Source organism: Ciconia boyciana, chromosome 9 (genome assembly GCF_034638445.1).
Source record: "Ciconia boyciana chromosome 9, ASM3463844v1, whole genome shotgun sequence".
Lineage (NCBI taxonomy): Eukaryota > Metazoa > Chordata > Aves > Ciconiiformes > Ciconiidae > Ciconia > Ciconia boyciana.
In genome coordinates, this window is record NC_132942.1 from 13,184,935 (window position 1) to 13,199,457 (window position 14,523).

At 39.1% G+C, this 14,523-nt stretch overlaps 1 protein-coding gene across 2 annotated transcripts; it reads right to left on the reverse strand.

Moving 5' to 3' along the window:
- Positions 1–1,215: 1,215 nt before the first annotated feature.
- Positions 1,216–13,958, reverse strand: IL12B (interleukin 12B). Of its 2 annotated transcripts, XM_072873492.1 has the most exons (8): positions 13,757–13,955; positions 11,228–11,309; positions 8,980–9,261; positions 7,693–7,810; positions 6,447–6,640; positions 5,514–5,659; positions 4,058–4,179; positions 1,216–2,898 (listed from the first exon to the last, which is right to left on the reverse strand). In XM_072873492.1, exons 2-8 carry the CDS (start codon positions 11,307–11,309, stop codon positions 2,895–2,897), a joined length of 948 nt encoding a protein of 315 aa, XP_072729593.1. In that variant the 5' UTR covers positions 13,757–13,955; the 3' UTR covers positions 1,216–2,894. The 2 variants fall into 2 exon arrangements, with proteins under 2 accessions (XP_072729593.1, XP_072729594.1); XM_072873493.1 differs by lacking the exon at positions 1,216–2,898 and having other exon boundaries at positions 4,054–4,179; positions 13,757–13,958.
- Positions 13,959–14,523: the final 565 nt, after the last annotated feature.

Consider the following 14,523-nt stretch of genomic DNA (forward strand, 5'->3'; position numbering starts at 1 on the left):
AATGAGTCTCATACCATAGGGGCCTCAGGAATAAACTTAGTTCTATCATTTTATTTCAGAAGCTTTGATTTTGCAATCTAAAGTTTTTTGGGGGCCAATTTTGTACATTGTGCAGCCTGATTGAGTCTATGCATTGTGACATTTGTAAGAAGGTTTCCAGATTATTTGCAGCACAAAAAGGAGAGGAATTAAGAAAGAGAAGTACGAGGATTAATTGACACATCAACTACTATTTTCTTGACTGGATGGAGTATGTTAGGAAACGATCTTCAGTGTATGGAGCCACCCTAGTGAATATTTGTGCTGTGATATTAACACCTTTTTACCTTTTTATACAATCTAGACAGTTCCTCAGAGATGGGATACTGTCTGACAATTTCTAGAGCAGATATTCAGAGGCACTTGGATCCATATAAGGCCCAGGAAATGGATAATCAAGGACTGAAGCCAACTTTATGTGTTAGAGACCAGCCATCTTACAGTTAACTTAGTTTCTACAGAAAAAGGGGCAGTTTCAAGCTGTGCTTTGTTATTTTTCTGAAGAATCTTAGACGACCACTATCCCACTACCAGCTCCTCATTACCTTATGATCTATGCCAGAAAACCTTCCTGTAGGGAGGTTTAACTCACCTTATGGGATCATGGCACAGAAAGGCATGTTCCTCTAAAGGTAATAGATCAATACAGTCCTTGTCAGGATGCTTGTAAATTTAGCCTGAGTATTTCTGAGAGTGAGAACTAGGCTGAATCGAAGTTAATGAGAGGTTTCAATGATTGGTTTCAATGGTGCCAGGGTTTCAACCCAGATATCTGAAGAACAGGAAGGTCCTACTAATTCTGAACCCTGTATCAACAGTATCAGAGAGAAACCTCAAAGACCTCAAGATATATGTCAGCCTGATTTCATTTGCAAACCTCCTGACCACAAAGGCCAGTGAACTTCAATGTACTCTTAGACTGCAAAAGAAACAATCACTTCTTAGCCTGCAGAAAAGGGTTTAGAAGAGACTGCTGACTAACAGATGTCACTTTTCTGTGTTGTCCTGTACAGTTTTACAGGCCATGAATTTGGTAGCATTAATCAGTAATATTACTTCTCCCTACAGACATTGCCTCAGAAGTAGTGTATAATATTCTGGTAGGAAAATGAAGACTGATATTAACCATTCTTCTTAAAAGATCACAAGTAAACCAAATTTTATTGTTTTCAGATGTATTTATTATTAGCTCCTTTGTAAAACAAGCACAGTTAATTGTATTTATAGCAGAAATAAGATGCATACACTTAATATTAATAAATACTAACAGCACCTGTAGCTAGATTATCAACAGTTTTCTGAAATATCAGATACTTCCCCCATTTCAATGTTTAAATATCTTAAATTACCACCCATTTCTAAGACTGGGAAAAAAGGAAGCATGGTCACAATGGAAGTCTTTCTTTAATTTCAGTGATGCTGTATCAGGGATTAAGGCCTAAATCCTCAAAGATATTCTAATGTATTTTGCCCTCCTGAAAGTCAGGACTTAGGTGGTTTGACAAAAATGTACAGGCTTCAACACATGCTTCTGCTTCTTTCCAGATCTGGGGACTTACACTGTAAGCAGTTCAGAACTAGGACTTGAGGTTTTTTTCCTAAGGTTCTGTGAAGACACCTAGCACATGTTGCAGTACTAGGGAAATACTTTCAAAATGAACTATAAAAATCTGTATTCTAAAACTCTAACTTTAATTAGATGCTTAACATCCACATAAAAAAACAGTTACCAATTGCTCTCTGAAATATCAGATACACTGCAGTTAAACTTCTAAATAATTTAAGCTGCCTTGGTTTCAGTTGCAGATTCCTGACTACTTGTGCCCTGTGGTTTTGCCTATGGCACAGCAGGTCTGAATTAATTTTATTGTCAGAAAATTCCACTGCAAGAGATGCACTGAGTACACATGGATCACTGAATAAAGGGCCTCTAATGATCACAAGCATGAAAGAAAAGGAGCTTTGTTTAGGAGGTGTCATATTCAGCTACTGGCTTCTTTCATGTTCATGAGAGGTGGCAACAGGACTCTTTCAACCACAGCACCTCAAAGCTGCCTCCACACCAGTGCTGCCATTGCTTCCACTGCACCTTGGGTTCAGCTGCAAGTGTAGGGCTTTGAGCAAGTTCAGCTGCAAGTGAGGGCATCTCTCATGCAACAACCATTTGCAGTGTTCACCAGCTGGGCATCAACATGATGTAAGCACAGACAGCTGACAAAATGCAACAGCTAACATTTCTAGGACTCTGAACCTGGAATTCCTTCTTTTACTAAAACATCTGCCATCAGATTGGAAGATGAGGATGGCCCTGATACATGATACATAGCTGCCTCATGCAGCCAAGGCTTTCTATGCTGATATGTTTCAACAAAATAAATAAAAATAAATAATTAAATAATCAAATAATTAAACAATTAAATAATGGAATACTAAACCAGTTCTTTCAGTAAGTTACTTTCCAAAGAAATTAACACATGAAACAGTTTGAATAGCAACTGCCATCAGCTGGCATTGCAAGTCATGTCAAGAAAATAAATAATAATAAATAAATAAATAAATAAATAAATGCAATACAATACTATGCAGAACCTACAATAATAGCTGACAGCAATGTATCAAAATACTATACATGTTAATATAACATGATGTATGCTAAAGGTGTTACTCAAATCTGGGGAATTTAAAAGAGCTGCCAAAATCAGGACTGTATTAATCTATTATAAAAAAAGATATGTTATGGCTTCTTAATAATCTCAAATGCAAATTTCTCTTCTAATTATGCTTATGTTCTTGTGCTAATTCATGCTTTGCTTTCTTTAGGAGCATTGTGCCATTCTCCTAGAATCTCTTACTGGTTATCTGTAAAATAAGAGAAAGGAAATTTACATAAGGATTATCTTTATTTTCATCAGACCTAGATTTTAGTCCATTTCTCAATAAAGCTTTGCTGGTCTGAGCCATCTAGCGAAATTCCACCACTCAGTTTCTCTAAAGGACTCAGGACCACATAGTGTAAGGCTCAGAAGTTCCTGTGTCTGATGGGGATCAGGGATTCAGCTTCCACTGATGAGACTTAGGCACTTGTCCAGCTTTTTTGCCCTTTTGCAAATTTCCTTCAGTTCCCATTGGTATATATAAATGCCCCTATACCAATGAAGACTGGATCCACAGAAGAGTGTGATCTCATTTCAAGTGTTTCAATAGGGCTACCAGTTTACAACTTTTCAACAGTGTGACTCAGGAAACTTGGAGGTCAGAAAGCTTTGCATCTACATCTAACTGAAAAAAAAACCCACCCCAAAATTACAAAACAGAAGAGAGGAAGAAGATTAAAAAATCTGATAATTCTTTTTGGTGTTGATCTGAAGGAGGCTATTTCCATATTTTAAAAATATGTTCTGACCTGGAAAGCTAGGCTGAGAGTAATTTAAGAGCTGTCAGAGAACGCTAATCAATTCACAGAATAAGAAAACAGCCATTCCTAGGACTAGCAGAAGCTGCTAATAGCTTTTCTTTCTAATAGCAAATATCTCCTCTCTCTCTCACTCCTTTTCTCATTTTACTGGTAACACTTGGCTGTATGTGGATTGTCTGCTGTATTTGGATGCTCAATATTGATTTGTAAGCTATCAATGAACAGAAAGGATAAAAATCAGCATGGCTTACACTAGCAATGGCCAAATGCTCTTATATTTCTTAAAGAATATTTTATAATTGCCTAGTTAGGTAGAACACTACCCATGTCCACGAACCTACATCCATTGTTTCCTCTCTGATTTAAATTGATTCTAATTGATTCCTCAATTATTTTTTTTAAGAGAATAATTGTTTAGACAGCCCAATATATTTACATATTTATTCCCTTACAGATAGTTCATGAAAAAATGTTCAAGACAAAAACGGTTATGAGGAAATGTGAAATAAATGAGTATTTAAGAAGCAGAAGTTCATAGACTCCTTACTGTCCTAGGTAAGGAATCATCCCTGCTCCTCCAGTAGAAGGTTCTTTACGTCTTACCTGCAAAGTGAAGACCACTCACTCCAGGATGAGTGGTAATAGCGATCCCTGGCCTGCACAGAGATCTTGTCTTTTGGTCCAGTCATTGGAATCTGAATAGACTGCTCATCAGCATCATAGACCTATGAACAGGGCACAGCTCCATCAGCAGATTGTAAAGGTTAAGCAGGACATACAATCAAGTGCCAGACAGATGGCAACAAGCATATGTAACTCAAAAAACCCACTGGTAGTCTGTTGTTTCAAAGCCACCAATCTTCATCCACAGATACCGAAGTCATGAGGACTTGTGAGAACTTGAGCCTCAGTAGAAACAAACTAAAACGTCCACTTTCCACTGAAGTTAGTGTTGTAAAGTGATCCAAACCCCAAACTGAAACAGTCATTAAAACAAAGGGTTTATTTGTTTATCTGGGTTTTTCTCTTTTTCCTTCTTCTCCCAGAGTGGGAATCCTAAGACAGAAGTTGCTGATTTTCAGTATCGTTGAAATTTCCACTGAGGACTCGTGGCTGATACAAGAAGCACTCCGTGGACTTGCCGATTTCTCTACCTAAGGGATTGTACAAGGCAACCCTACTAAAATCAAGGATTCAGCACTAGGGGAATAGCCCCATCTGCTGGTACAGGCTTGCTTATTTTTTTCACATAGAAAAAGACGTCTAGTGTCTGTAGTTTAATCAGTTGACAAACTGGAATGATCATTACATTTGTTTACTTTTCTGATTGCTGGACCAAGGAAGAGCAGCCCTGCAGTTAAGGACCTGCACTGTGGTCAACTGATTTGTGTATTTCTTTCCAGTTCTGCTGTTGATTTCTTTGTCAACCTAGGCAAATCACCATACTGCTGTTGTGTACCCTTTAGTGTGTCCATGAGCATTAGCAAAGGAGGCAAAACCATTTTGTGATTTAAAGCTAATACAGAGTAGCAATGTTTAGTTAACAATTAACTAATAACTGGAAAGTGAGTGACAAAGACTGTAGTCTTCCCCGGTCTCCACAGAAATGCTACCAAATGAGTCATTGATTCCTTATTTGCCATTCACCTACAAAGAAAGTCTGAGCTATCCAGGTACAAACAACATACAAGGAAATCAGTGCAACAGATCCTTGACTTCTTGATTTGGAAATTGGGATTTTCCCACATTAGGACCCACACAGCCTACTAATGAATTAGTAAATACTTTTCTTATGCTAGCACAGCTATGCAATGCTGGGCACGATTTTATCTCCCCAGTTACATCAGGGTTGCATCCACCCTAGAGTGTGTTGTTTGGAGCTTCCTTCTCATAGAACTGGGAAGGAGGTCTTTTTCTGCCAAGACAGAACCTTGCCACATTTGGGTCTCAGCACCCTTTTTTATTTTTTAATTCTAGTCCATGATTCTTGCATACTAAGCTTATATTATTTATACTGTCTGTTTGAGCAAGAAAATCGTGTTTCAAATGTTGTGTCTACCTGGCTTTTGTGTTTCTTTGGACTTTCAACTTTGACCCTGAAAGTCAAAGGGAAGTAGGACTTTGGTGTGCTCCATGTTCTGGGATATGTCCAGGTCACTGTTCCATTTGTGGCCGCATACTGGCATTGGGGTGGGTCAGGTTTTACTGCAAGAGAAAATATAGAAGGAATTAATTCACATTAGCAGCATAATATCAGATGTTGGTGTACTACTGTTGATAGTTTTATAGGAATCAGCTTGGGAGCCTCCATGAGATTAAGAAAGGAGTAGGCATGATGTGTAAGAACTGACTTCTATGCTTCTTACAGAAAATTAAGCATACTCCCAGCATCTCTCTGGGTAAGATCCTTCTTTTTTTTGCCTGAAGGGTTGCAGAGGGCTCTGTTGGACACAGAGGAGTATCTTCAACCCCTGCTGACCATTAGGGCATTTAGCAAAACATCTGTTTCTTTAGGATGCTGCTTCATTTTCCTGTGCCCTGTGGCATCGTGGTCACAACTGGTCCTCTTATTTCCTGTCAGGTTCTATTAACCTGCCCTGGATGCCCATCTGTAAGAATGGATCAAGAGGGAAGCATACATAGCATTAACCATTATTTGACTAAATCTGGGTTACGGGTTATTCTCTGACTTCTCCCACATACCCCTTCCAAAACATCTAATAGAGAAGGCTACAGAAATTTCTGGGAGATGTGGGGGTGAGAGGGTTGGAGGTCACAAGCTAGGGAGATGTTGCTTCTTCACTTCCTCATCCTATTCCAGACTGCTGCTAAGATTTGTTTTCCCCTGTTCCTGTAACTGGGGGCTTGATAAAGATTTACAGTAGAACAGGGCAGGGATTCCCAAGCTTGGTTTGATCGGCTGCCGTTGTTAGTTCCAATATTGGCAGCAAGAATAAAGCTAAGAATTAATCATGATTCCTGGCCTACTTACTGATATCTCTGATGAAGAAGCTGCTAGTGTAGTTCTCATATTCCACCTCGTCAATGACCTCCAGGAACATCTCAATTGGCTGGTGCTCTTCAGCAAATGGACAGTAGTTTTCTTTCTGGCACTGGGCTCTGTATTCAGTCACTGATTTATCAGTGTGAGCTACAGGGCTGCTGCAGGTTACGTCTCCTTGAGAGCTGAATACAGAACAGAGAAAAGTGCTGGGAATGCTGTTTTGTTCCCAGAAATGAAATGTTTGTTTGTGGCAATTTGTTGCCACAATGATAACATGTAGTTGGTAAGGTCAGGTTTTGCTGTTGCCTGTATCATTTTACAGCTGCGCTTCAACAGCCGCAGAAGGAGTTCAGTGGGAGTTCTTACATTTTCAGTGCTGTATTACATATTAATGTAAAATCATGAAAGCCTCCCTGCCTTAGCAGAAAGAATTAGTGTTTAAACCTAAAACAAGATATCTCATTTCTTATTATCACTGTCCCATGACAAGCCCTAGTATCTTACTTTGTTCCTTAGCCCTTTCCAAAACCTTGCTGGAAGAAATAAGAGAAGGTTAAAATGTATCCATTGGGAAATAAATAACAAAAGCCATCTGTAAAGTACTACCTGAATCTGGCTCTATTTTTGCATTCAGCAAAATAAAACACTTTGCAGTTGTTTCTTCTTTAACAAACTGCAGTGACCTTTGCTCAAGCACTCCATGTTTTGGAGAAACCCCCAAGAGTAGTGGGAGGTAGGAAATCCCCATAAGGTTCCCCTCACATATTTCCCTCACAGGTTTCTGCAGCGTTCCTCAACAGAGACTTGTCAGTGGACATGTGGCTTTTGCAGTGGGTGCAGCCTCCCACTCCCTTAATTCCACTGGATCTGCTGCGAGGGGACTCAGTGCTATGATTGTTTCTGCTTTTGGCTCAACTTCCTCTCTCCCCTGCATGAACTGTTTTTGCTATTGCTTAAGTTATTCTGTGGCTGTACTGTAACAGCTGTAACAGTCCAGAGGGGTTGTTCCATTTTCAAGTCTTTATTAATTTCTGAGCAACTTCCATGCACTTATTAGTTAAGTTAGGCCCAGTGATGGCTCAAAACATTTTGCAGATGTTCAGACTCTGGAAGTGGGATTCCTCACCTTCTACATGTCATCAATAGCCTAAAATCCAGAATCTCCTACACAGAGTAACACAAAGGGCTGTTCTGGCCTTACTATGAGGTTGTTAAGGAAAGTACAAGCTTTTACCCTTTTAGACTTCTGATTGTGAACTTCACATTTGGACTCTCATTTTCTGTCATCCATGAACATATGAAAATTCCAGAGTAGTTCTTTGCCTCACATTTTAAAAATGTCCTGTTTGGCTCTAGATGGAAAAAGAAAGAAAACACGATTTATTTACTCATTTCGTCAAAATGGTCAAAACAGAGAGAAAACAGTAATTCAATAGACTCCCATCTACTTTGGCAGGTGGTGGGTACATCAGCAGACACAGTCTCATACTGCCCCTTGGACAGCCACCCAAAACAAAGTGAAAAAGCCATATAACCACAGTTAGTGGCTGAAGGCTGGTTTACATGGCACCACATTAACCACATCTATGTGGCTATTGACAGGAGCTAGAGCGTACCCAAGCTGTTGCAGATAGCTGTCAGTAAGAGATTTATATAGACAAATCCATCGTTCCTTCCACAAAGAAACATTGCAGCTATTCAGTTAGCAAACCTCTGTATTTGTTACCTCATGCATGAGAGTGCACACAGTGGATAATCTCATGTCTTCACACACTGGGGCACTTGATGGGGAATGTTTCCAGTGTGAGAAGTGAATGAGGCCTCAGTATAGGCATGTGTTTCATTTCTGCTGCCCAGCACTGCAGACTCTCAGCAATTCTATATTGTACCCTGGATGTAGCTGACTGGCAGACCAGCCCACTGCATCTGATATGTGGGTCCAGGAGACAGGGAAAAAGCCTTGGAAATTCATAAGTTCCTGGCACTACAGTGAGGGATTGCAATATGAGACGTAGATGAGTGAGGTTCATGCAGAAAATGCAAAACATCACAGCCTTGTCCCAGTGGGTTAATCATGAATGGAGAAGCCCAAATGACAGCACTTAAAATCTAGGTCAGTCCCTGGTTCTGTCAAATCATGTAGCCCTGGTTTTGCAAACCCTCTCCTGAGTGCTGGGTCTGTGAGATGGAGGCAAAGCAAGTCAATTGCTCCCCCACCAGAAAAGCAGTGGTGTGGTATTGATGTTATCCTGTATCTAATCATTCCTACCATCGCTCCATCCTGTAGGTCCAGAGAGTCCTAAATTAATCCCATGGCAACTGATTCCTATGCTGCTCATCAGCTGCACACATACAGACCCACAAAAGTAATCATTTGCCTTTTATTGTCAGTAAAGCATTTGAAGAGGACCCATTTAAAGTGGGTATTTCTCATGCATTTCTCCAGAGAGCTCCCTCTGGTCCTCACAAACTCCAATGCACAAAGCTGAGCAAGATACATCACATCATCCTATGACTGTACCTTTAAAGCTTTTCAGAATGGACCTTATCATTTGCCCATTGGAGTCTATTTTAGTGATGAGGAAGAAATCATAGCTGACAATTTCATGGGTATTAGCTGTCAGACAGGTGTAGTTGCCAGCATCTGGGAACTCTTTCACTTCGGCAATCAGAGTCTTTCCAGTTCCTTTCAGTTCGGTGCCCTTTTTCCAGTAAACTGGCAGTGCTTCATCAGATGTGTTACAGGTGAGCTCCACTCTTTTAGCTGGTGTCTCATCATTCCACTCTGATTCTATGACGTACACTGGACATGGCAGAGAAAGACATGTTAGCAGCTACTCAACAGTATGAAGATTGAACTGAGCCCTTTTTTTCAGCTTACTCTTCAGGAAAACTACTACCAAATCTCTGGCTTTCTTGCCCAAGGCCTCACCATCACCTGTAAATCTTTACTACAAAAAGAGGTTTGACTTAGAAATTTACAGTGTATCTAGAACCTGCTGATCAATAGGGATGACATTTCAATGGAAAAAGTGATTTTTTTTTCCCATGTTCCCAGAGAATCTTACAGTGATTCATAACTGTGGGAAGTAGGCAGGTACCTTTGTTTTAAAGGTGAGGATGCCAGGACACACTGAGCCCAGATATTCCTCCTGCACGTGGCCTGTGGCCTTTGCTCACAGAATGGCATGTAAAACCACTCTGTACTGTGGTGCTTTGCTATGGTGCAAAGCTATGACACTTTGCCCTCTTCAGCATCAAAGGTCTGTGCGTGAGCAAGGGGAAGGAGGGGAGCTCTGGGTAAGTGGTTTGTATTTGCCTGTAGCTGAATCTGTTTTCCATTCTCTGCAGGGAACAATCTGTACTCCTATCACCCTGGTCCCAGTGGAGCAATTACTAGGAGACAAGGGATCTCTGGGCTACAGCAGAGCTAAGTGGACTGCAACAGGGAGATGTGGTCTTCTAAATGCCATCTTGTAACTCTGAAGTGCCCTGCTGGTCTTCCCAAATGAGAAGACACACCACATAACAAAATAACTTGGAACAATTCCATTAAAGAAACATTATCTTCTCTTGTCTCTTTGCTGTGGTTGGCTGAAGAACTTCACCTCCACTTCTGTGTGGCAACAGTTCTCAAATTTAGCTGTCATTGCTCAGATATGCTACTGCTGTCACAGGCTCCCCAACCATGTTCAGTGCCCTTAGAGACTCTTCTACATGGAAGAAGTGGCAAAAATTTGTTTCTTATTGTGTCAACACCACAGCAAGCACTCAGCTCAGGAAATCAGAGTTTCAGTGAGCTCTAAGACCTTTTCACCAGAGCATTTCACTACCAGAATGAGAGCTTTAAGATTTTACCACAAAGAAGAAACACTAAGAAATACATGTCAAATGCTGAATCTAAATGGCAGAAAACATGCAACTCTAGGAAGCTTGGAAGATTACCAAATTGCTTATGGATATTTGAAGCACAGGCAAGGTAAATCTTACAGACTTAAAACTCAAAGATTATTCTCAATACTGACAAACATATTTGCAGTTTTCAGCACCATGGTATCTCCCAGGGAACCCACAGTATAAATAATTTTTTAATGTAAAGATACGGGGAAAAGTAATTTAATTACTTTTTACAAATAAAACACAATCAGATTGAGAATGCTTTTCTCATGTTGATTAGGGTCCTTTTTTTTGGATAATCACATTGAAGACACCCTGGATTATGGAGCTACACTGGGTGAATAACAACAGCAAATTTGATTATCTGAATTTAGCCCAATTCTCTGGTAAGTTATTCAAAAGATATGTTTGTTTATTACTGACTCTGTATTTTTACAAACGTATTTACATTTAAGTTATTTAGCAGAAAAATTGGATAAACTATTTCTAGGTTTTAGGTTTTACTGTGAAATATTCTTTTTGACAATTAATTCTTCACTTGTTTGTTTTTGGGCTGTTACCTAAGTCACAAGATACTGTTTCTGCTTCCAGACTGCATGACTGAAACTTTTGAAACAAGAGAACAGGGAATAGGAAATAAGACAGTTTCTAATGCAAATATTCAGAATGGTCGTTGTATGACATTTTAGGACTTCTAAATATTTCTTCCATTAATACCAATTAGCTGGCTAGTTATTCACAAACAAATAGGAAGAACCTTGGCCTAAGATACTATAGTTAACAAATTCTGTGCTTGTGGACACAAGGATAATTCGGAAATACCCTTATGTCCTACAGTCAGCTGTAGGTCTCAGTAAGTGAAGACTGCTTACCATTTTCCCTCAGTTTCCACTGCGCTTCCAGAAGGGCACCAAAGGAAAATAATGAAAGTAAGGCAAATAGTAGGTGAGACATCTGTAGGGAAAAAATAAATTACTAAACTTCTTTGAGGATTGTTGAGTGTGTACTGAAATTGAGCTCAATGCTGGACAGGATAAGAAGAAGATAGAGGCAGTTCCAGTGAACTAAGAAACATTCTCCCATTCTAAGAACTCTTAGACTACATAAAAATTGAATATCAGGTTTGTACTGGAGCTTAAGCCAAGATTTTGATCCGCTTCTTATTCAAACCGCAAACCAGTTTAGAGAAGAAATCACGGAACTTGAAATTGTTGTGTGCATAGGTCTTATATGGTCAGGAGCTCAGAAGCATTCCCAGCTCCCTCAGTTAAATATTCCTAATGCAAGAAAAGTCCTGCTGATGCCAGTGAGGCTGGTTGCATGAACAAGGCATTGAACTAAAGGATCAATGGACATTAAATTCCAGTCATACAAAGCTTATAAGTATATTCCTTAGTTTAAGCATGTCAGTAGTCCTATTAAAACAAAGGACTGCAAATAAAATGAAGGACCTGCTGAAGTGTTTTGCTGGACTGTAGTCTTCATCATCTCTGTGAGAACAAGTGACAGCAGTGTCAGTAATGCAGTGTAGAGCTGGCGTCAATACTGGCACTTGCCTAACTGGTACTAGTTCTAGTATCCACCTGAGGTTGCATAGTCTAATTAATTTTGCAAGCAGTTTCAGGCAAAATTCCTACTGCATTCAGTGCCATAGCTATATTTGCAGAAATGGCTGGATATCATTGTTGCTGTGTTCATTTGAGACATATACGTATATCTCACTTGAGAATATATAAGTATATAGCTGTATATACAATATATAAATGTATATTTGTCCTGAATTCAAAATACAGCTAGAGCTCTTCATAAAACATAAAACATATTTGCCAAATATTGTAGTAAACACCGGGTGCATAAAAAACTTTCATGACAGTTATTTAGATACACTTTCAGACCTTTTTCAACGGGAGATTAAAACTTAGAAAAAGTTTAGAAACTTAGAAAAAGAGATTGGTGAATATATCTTTCAAAGTCTATTCTGACTACAGTGGGAATCTGAATGCACATGAAAAACACAAAATTAAGTGGTTTGGGCTTTTTTCCTCACAAACCAGTCATTTTCAGTGAAACGGGAGTAGTCCTCCTGATTTCTTCTCATGTGCTATGAAACATTTTCATTTGGGTTTACGGAGGAAGAGTATGTGTGTATTTCTATGTGCACCAAATATGTTACTCACTGGCAGCTCCTGCTATTATTAGCAGTTCTTAATCTTGATCAGAAGTCAGCTGTCTCTGGACCAATGCCAAGAAAGCATGCCATCTGATTTTGTACAACACACAGCACAGCTATTAATGGGACCAGAAGCTACAAGTATAGTATCCAGAGGGAGTATCTAGGAGAGAAACCAGCTCACATTCCATCTGTACTCTCAGAGAGGCAAAAGCCTCAGTGAAAAGCCAGATACTATCAGGCAGCTTATTGGCAGTATATTGCTTCATTAAAAGGCAAACATTCTTAGCGCCTGATGGTTTTCTACTGCAGGCAGGATTAGCTGTAATTTGCGAAAAAAAAATGCATTTTGCAACTTTCTGAAAGGTGCTCATTTCTTTCATTGTAACACGGCATTCATCACTATGCTTCATAAAACCAATATCTGAAATATCAGCTAAAACTTGGAGGAGAATGGTGTAAAACATGCCTTCTTTTCCGTATCAACCTTTCATCAAAATTGAAACCTTGAAAACAGAAAAGTTTCTCCTGGTTTTAGGGAGAAGCTTCACGATTCAGGTTTTTAATGAAAAAAGTTAACAGTTTTCATGGAAAATTATTCAATTTTTGAGATGGGGGGAGAACAGCCCCTCCCCACATCTCAAAATTTTATTGGAAAAATTAATCAGAAATAAACTCGGTTTCTGAACATCACTAATCAGTTCCGTTGCCCGAGCACTTCATAGATGAGGAGAGTGTACTAACATCATACGTTCCCTGTGACGTGGAGCACGAGCTGCTGCAAATCAGCACAGATTCCTACACTGAGAATCACAGAATAATTTATGTCAGAAAGGACCTCTGGACATCATCTGGACCAGTCCCAGTTGAAGGCAGGGCCAAGTCAATGGTGTTGCATGTTTTTTAAAACAGAGAACGGTCTGACCATAAATACGTATTTGTCAATGCACACTCCCCAGCAACATGAATATAGGTAAGATATAAAAGATTATTACCTTATAACATTAGCTGTTCTGTTAGTTAGATAACAATTCTATGAGCTATGTACAAATATACATTATGTGCTTAACTTCAGGCATGTAAGCATATAAATACTGTCCTAAGAAAAATGTAATGACAACTATTTAAATACACTTTTAAATAAATAATTTTAAGTTTTCATTAGTTTCATCTGAAGCAGATGGTACCAGACTTGTGTTGCCCCAGTGTTAGAGAAGAAAGGAATTCTCACCTTTTCCTGTGATGCCTGTTAGCTGAAGTTGCCAGGCAGGTTAGTTTTGTGATCTGAAGGAAGCAAAGTGCTGGCTCCCTTATAAATACTTCTAAACTCTGAAAGGGAAGGGATGCTCCGTTTCACCGCAATACCACAGAATTGCAACACGTGGCTTGAGTTCCTTTTTTTACATAGTGGCGGAGCTAAAGCAAAAAAAAAAAAGTTTGGGACTCCCAGGTAAACTTTAAAGAGGAAATGAGATTATGATATTGTTACAGTGACCTTTATGGTATGCCAGAGGCATTTCCTTTCCTGCCTGATTTTCTGTCTCTCTCATACTGCCTGTTCATCATCTGAGGAAGAGTAAATACAGACTAAATAAACTTCCAAAACTGTCTGATTGGAAATATATTATGAAGACAGAAAGAGAAAGTTAATTAAACTAAATCTATTTCTACCTGGTAAGCACAAAAGAGATAATGACATGAAATAAAATCCCAGCTACCACATCAATCAGAAGTAAAGCTAAGGGAAAACTAATTTTTAATTGCTGTTTTACAATTCTGTTTATTCTAAAAATTGAGACTTAGGTCAACCAAAAAATAAACAATTAGTTCTGGCTCAGAGATAAAAAACTGAGATTGGCACATTATTTTATATTGCAGTTTTTAAATATAAACTATTATTTTTTCTTTATAAACTGATGTTCCTTTTAGACCTGTACTCAAGCATAAGAAAAGCACCGTATGGAATATATACTTTGAAAATGAGGAAAAAATTTCTAT